Source organism: Galeopterus variegatus, unplaced genomic scaffold (genome assembly GCF_000696425.1).
Source record: "Galeopterus variegatus unplaced genomic scaffold, G_variegatus-3.0.2 Scaffold3408, whole genome shotgun sequence".
Taxonomy (NCBI): Eukaryota; Metazoa; Chordata; class Mammalia; order Dermoptera; family Cynocephalidae; genus Galeopterus; species Galeopterus variegatus.
Genome location: NW_007729519.1, coordinates 215,679 through 222,397, shown reverse-complemented (window position 1 = coordinate 222,397; position 6,719 = coordinate 215,679). Strand labels below are relative to the sequence as shown.

The 6,719-nt window shown below is 35.2% G+C and overlaps 1 protein-coding gene across 1 annotated transcript in view; it reads left to right on the top strand.

Annotated features, from left to right (window-relative positions):
• Positions 1–5,689, top strand: part of MGARP (mitochondria-localized glutamic acid-rich protein) — a 13,775-nt gene extending 8,086 nt beyond the window's left edge. The window contains 3 exon segments of the mRNA XM_008584937.1: positions 3,456–3,549; positions 4,925–5,363; positions 5,365–5,689. Coding sequence (XP_008583159.1) covers positions 3,456–3,549; positions 4,925–5,363; positions 5,365–5,440 — 609 coding nt within the window. The 3' untranslated portion in view covers positions 5,441–5,689.
• The last annotated feature ends 1,030 nt before the right edge of the window (positions 5,690–6,719 follow it).

Here is a 6,719-nt window from a genome sequence, read left to right as displayed (position 1 = left end):
CGCCCGCACCTCGCTCAGCCAGTGAACGGGAACCGGTCTGTATGTGGGATCCGAACCCTCGACAGGAGCGCCGCTGCACTCCCAAGCGGTGCACTGTAGCAGTGCGCCACCAGGCTGGCCCCAAAATATGTATTCTAATCTTAAGAATTTTGAGAGCCTCAAGAAGTCAGGGAACTTCAGACATGTCACTTATATTGTCCTCCACTAATCTAATCTACCAGCTTTCACTTGTACCCAGATTCCTTTGCTTTTGCCATCTTTCTGCTGTTTAATGTTGAATTTACTGCCACTCTAGTTGGATATAGGTCACTGAAAAATCAAAGACTGGGACTAAGCCATGTAATGATCTGGAAAGCTGGAAGACTGAATTTCATCTGGACATCGCTATACCACTAATTATATATATATATATATATTTTTTTTTTTTTAATTTAAATTTTTATTTTTTTTCCTGACAGGTAAGGGGATTGCAACCCTCAGCTCAGTGTGGTCTGCACCACGCTCAGCCAGTGAGTGCACCGGCCATCCCTATACAGGATCCAAACCCGCGGCCTCGGCGCTACGAGCGCCGCACTCTGCCGAGTGAGCCACAGGGCCGGACCAACCCCTAATTATATTTACCAGTGCCAGACATGAACCTCTCCAGTCTGCGAATTTTTTCTTTGCATAAGGAATCTTAAACTGAGAGGTTATAACCTGGCTATCCCTGAGAGCACTTTATGGTCTCATTCTCTCCCATTGGGGGTGGAAGTTGGACATCTCTAACATTATGTAGTTTTAATCTCGAATGTTGAAAACCTTAATTCCCCAAAATCTTATGCTGCTTTCAGAAGGAAATACACCTGAAGGCACTCCAAAACTTGTATTCTAGTCCTCCCCTTCCTTTTTATGTTCTGTACTAACATAAAATCTGTATTAGATTTTTATGAACTGACCCCACAGTGCTCAGTAGCCAAGAGCAGTTTTTCATTTCCAAGTGAGATCTTCTACTATTAGGGCCCCTACGAATCACAGAGAGGCCCAGGTCACTTCAACTTTTTTGAGGGTCTGGGTGTATTAAAAAAAAATACTGGGGCCGGCCTGTGGCTCACTTGGGAGAGCGTGCTGCTGACAACACCAAGTCAAGGGTTAAGATCCCCTTACTGATTATCTTTTAAAAAAAAAATAATAATAATAATACTAAAAAAAAAAATACCAAGATGTTAATAATAGGAGAAACTGCGGGGGGAGGGTGTGGCATGGGGTATGGTAACTGTACTTTTTGTTCAGTTTCTCTGTAAAATCTAAAACTGCTATAAAATAGTCTATTACTTAGAAAAGAAAAAGTAATAACAGACTGATTTACAAACATATTTTTTTTTTTTTTTTTTTTTTTAAGATGACCGGTAAGGGGATCTTAACCCTTGACCTTGGTGTTATCAGCACCACGCTCTCCCAAGTGAGCCATGGGCTGGCCCTTTAAATGCTTATATTTAATAAATGAATAATATCATTTGTCAATAACTTCCAAAGTCTAAATTTGAGACCATCCCTTCTAATAGGCCTTTTTTCTACTCTGTGCTTAACTATGCTGCATTTGGAAAAGCTAAATTCTTTGGGCCACATGAGTGTGAATTATTCTAATATTGTCATCTCTTCAGTTCTGCCTAAAGTTAGTCTTTTTTCTCACTTTGTGTTTTATCCCCTTGAACAATAAGATTAGTGTCCCTTGGGATATTGCTGCTGGGATGGTCATTTCAAGAATGTGAACTTATACACCAGTTTCATTTTAGTGTAGTGAGAACTGAATATTCTGACTCAGCATATTTGTTCTGTAAACTGTCAGAAGCTCCCACCCTGCTAGGAAAATATTCTCCGCTTTTATACAAAAATGTTGATTGTCATTCCTGCTGATCCTATTTGCTCTGCAAGTTTAAAGCCAGATGATTCAAGTATGAATTCACCAAGTCCTGAGGAGTTTGTTATAAAAGGGCCACTTTTGCATCACTTCCACCCCTGAGGTTACAGATTTTCCTTTTTCACAGTCTAATTTTTATATTATAAAATGGTTTGTAATTTGCATAGTACAATTTTTTTAATAAGGTGCTTGGTTTCTGACTATTAAAAATGTAGAAAACTGTATAAATATATAAATTTTAAAAATCTGTAATCCTATTGTGGAGAGTTAAACTACTACCAACATTTTTAAAAAGCTGAGATAATAATAATATATGAATAGTGAGATTTTCATTTTTTAAATATCATTGTCTAATTTGAATGTAGACCAAAGAGACCTACTTAAATATAAAATGAAAGGAACCATGCACATTTTGTCCATGATTAAGATAGCTTTCTTCTAATACTGTTTCTCATGTAACCTACGGTCAGATCATACTGTTGCTTCTAATGACTAATCCTAGCTTACCTAAGGAATTTTCATTAGGATCTAGCAATAGTCATTTTGGAAGATTTTTGTAAATGTTTTTATTATGAGATAATTGAGATTCACATGCAGTTATAAGAAATAATGCAGAGAGATCTCATATACCCTTCACCTCATTTCCCCAGTGATAGTATCATTTATAACTGTAATACAATATCACAACATTGGAGATTAACATTAATACAATCCATTGATCTTTTTCATATTTTACCAATATATGCACTCATTTGTGCATGTGTATTTAACTCTATGCAGTTTTATCATTTGTAGATTTGCACATTCACCACCACTGTCAAGATTCAGAACAGTTCCATCTCAAGGATCCCTTGTGTTGTCCTTTTATAACTGTACATACTTCCCTCCTGCTTTCCCCTTCTTTCTTCCCAACCTGGCAGTCACTAATCTGTTCTCTATTTCTATGCTTTTGTCATTTGAAGAATATTATACAAATTGAATGTAGGGCATGTAACCTTTTGAAATTGACTTTTTTTCATCAGCATAATTATCTGGAGATTTATCCAAATTGTTGCATGTATCTACAGTTCATTCCTTTTTACTGCTGAGTAGTGTTCCATGTTACGAATGGACCACAGTCAATTTAACTATTCATCCATTGTAGGCCATCTGAGCTGATTCCAGTTTTTGGCTATTATGAATAAATCTACCATGAACGTTTGCATACAGGTTTTTGTGTGAACGTAGATTTAAATGCTGGAGGACATTAGTAAATACCTTTCAGGATATTTTGGTTCTAGCATAATTTATCTTTTCCTTCTTTGTCAAAATTTTTTTCTATTTATTGTGCATGTTTTCAGTTATCTTTGACTCCTGTTAGAGCATTCTTCTTAATGACAAATGTTTCCAAAGGGGAAGTAAAAGACTAAATGGTGCACGTTGATTTTTCTTCTTTGCTACGTTGGGATTATGGTTTAAACTTCTAATGATGATTATATGGAGAATTGTATATACCTCTTAGCTTGGCATGATGAATCTAAAACTCAAGAAATAAACCTAAGCACATATTTATTTTCAGACTTACAAGGCAGTCACATCAGAGCAAGCCAAACACACGGAACATATAACAAATTTGAAAGAAAAAACAAAAGCAGAGTTACTTCCACTTCAAGGTAAAGTGAATTTCTTAATTTATTTATTTTTATTTTGTTTTATTTTATGTTTTGAGGCATTAATTCTCATCATCTTAGTCTAGTAATAAATTCTATTTGCTTTTGGCTTCTTTACTAACTTAATCCAGAATGGCTTTGAATAGTTTATTCAGAAAGGAAAAGTCCAACCAAAACCTAAAGAATATTGTTATATGTTTTGGATGAGTGCATTTGATAAATGAACACATTTTACATTTATACTGCTGACAAGTAGCTTTGATTTCTTTGTATGGTAATATTATTTTTCCCCTACTCAGGCATCCATTCATGCAGTCATAATTTTAGTATCTGTCTCTCTCAGCAGTTTGACCTTTCATTTCCCTCATTGCTTTTTTAAAATCATAAAACTAATTTTTGTTTCAGTTTCAGCTAAGACCACCTGTGTGTCTTTGTTTTAAGTACAATTGACATTAATGGAATCAGTTGTATATATTGGGTCTCTCAGTTGATAAAATGGCAACCATAGAAACAAAAACTTCACATTTTTACCCTAATGTATATCTCTTACCTTAAACTTATTGCTTTAAACCATACTTTTTGCATCTCAACTATAATGCCATTATTATCAATTCCTATGATCACTATTTAGGGACAGAGATATTAGCTGCTCATAAGCCAGTCTTAACCTTGTAGTCAAGACAACAGAAACAGAATAGCATCAATAAATATTATTGAATATAATCATGGAAGATTTTTTTAATAATAATCGAATACAGCATTTGGATAGTACTTTATTGGTTTTAAGTCCCTTTTCATACCTATTATTTAATTAATCTCCACAATAGCACTGTGAGGTAGATATTATCAGTATCCCTCTTTTACAGATGACAAAACTGAGGTTGAGAGAGGATTAGTGATTCCTCAGGGTCATCTGCTGCTCTTCCATGCTATTTCACATGAAAGGTTGAATAGGGTGGCTATTTATTTTCATGTTCTTTGTATTTGAATAAGTAACACGTGCAAATGGGTTTTTTTTTTTTAAGTTCAAAAGGGTTTACAGAAAAGCAGATCCCTCATTTTTCCTCCTGAGAGGTAACCAATAGTACCAGTTTCTTTGAATCCTCCTAGAGAGAGGCTTTGCAAATACACCTATCTAGGTAAATAACTTACCCCTCTTGTCCTAACACAAATGTGCAGATATTTGGTTCCATACTGTATACATTGTTCTTTCCTTGCCATTTTGCTTTATAGTCTACCTTGAAGACCATTACGTATCAGTACATATAGATCTGTCTCACTTTTTAAATGACTGCACAAAATAAATGACCGCACAGTGTTCCATTGTATTCCCATGCTCTTTAAACTAATACTTTGCTTAATGGACTAAATCTTAAAGGTGAAAAAGAGAATATTGCAGAAGCTGAGGAAGCAAGTTCGGAAGCCCCTGAAGTATCGGTAGTGGCAGCTGAGGTGGTAGGCACAGAAGAAATTCCAGGTGCTGCCGTTGTGGTCATAGAAGAAGCTTCAGCCTGTCCAGGTGATGTGGAGACTGCTCCAGTGGAGACAACGGCAGTCAGTGCTGAAACTGGGCCAGAGATTACAGATGCAGTGACGGCTGAAACCTCTGAAGTCAACTCTGAAATGACCCCAGAGGTTATGAATGCAGCTCCAGATGAAGCTGTTGCCATCAGTAATGATAAAGGTACAACAGAGAACAAGAGCTCTGATGAATATGCTGAGCTAGAAGAAGGAAATTCTCCAGTTGAATCAGAACCCTCTGATGGAGATGATTTACAGGAAGAAGCCAGTGTTGGTTCTGAGGCTGCCTCCACTCAAGGTTAATCTCATGCTGGTAGACTTTCCAGCAAAAAATGCCATAGAGTGTCTGATAGGTGCTTTTATAGTTTTCTAAGTTTTAAAAAAGGTTTCTTTGTAGAAAACTTATAATGTGCCTTGAAGATTTTTGGTATCTACTGATATATTTTAGGATTGAGAGATTTGAAATTTTACACATCTTAATAATTTTACATGTCTTAATAGTTTTCTACTTTCTAAGATCAGAATATTCCATTAAATATAAGATCTTAAATAGTTTCATCTTTAATTTAAATTTTATAGAAATTGAGCTATCTATACAACCTGTATCCACTTTAATTTTGCTATATCTTTACAATTTTACATGTCTTAATAGTTTTCTACTTTCTAAGATCAGAATATTCCATTAAATATAAGACCTTAAATAGTTTCATCTTTAATTTAAATTTTATAGAAATTGAGCTATCTATACAACCTGTATCCACTTTAATTTTGCTATATCTTTACCTTAATTGTATGTAGATCTGGATTAATAAATTTGATTTGAATTCATTTAAATAAAATTAGAAAATCTTTAGTGCTTTTACTTTTATTACTAATATTTATATATATAAATAATATACATAAACATACACACATATAACATAACATGAAGAAATTAAGCTTTTGTAATATTATTGAAGAAAGAACATATTTATGGCAAACGAGTATGAAAATATATATGCCCTCTCCCCATCTATATTACACAGGGGGTTGTGCAGATATTTTCCATTTCATTTCAGTTCAGTTCAAACAATATTTATTGAGAATTTACACTTTGTTCCAAGAATCATTCACTCATTCATTCATGTGTTCAACAAATATTAACTAAGCACCTACAGCGTACGAGGCACTGTTTTAAGTGCTCCTCGGCTTATATTCTAGAGTGGGACCAGATAATACGATAAATAAGAAAATTATACAGTATGTTAGATACTGATAAGTGCTAAGGATAAAAGTAATGAAAATAAAAAGATTGTAAGTGTTAGTTAGAGGTGGAAGTTGTACTTTTAGATAGGGCATCCAGTGAAAGCCTTACTAAGAAGGTGTCATTTGAGTAAAGACTTGATATACAAGGGACCTTGTCATAAGAACATGGGTTGAGGGTGGGGGTGGGGAGATCATTCCAGATGAGGGAACAGAGAAGTGCAAAGGATCTGAAGCAGGAACATGCTAGAGAATTTAAAAAATTGTGAGGTGGTCAGTCTGGCTAAAGTGGAGTGAAAAATGGAGAGTAGCTGGAGATTATCTCCAACAGAAAGGGAGTGGTTAGGCAGGGATGGGCTAGATCATGCAGGGTCATGTAAGATTTTTTTTTTGGCAGCTGGCTGGTTCAG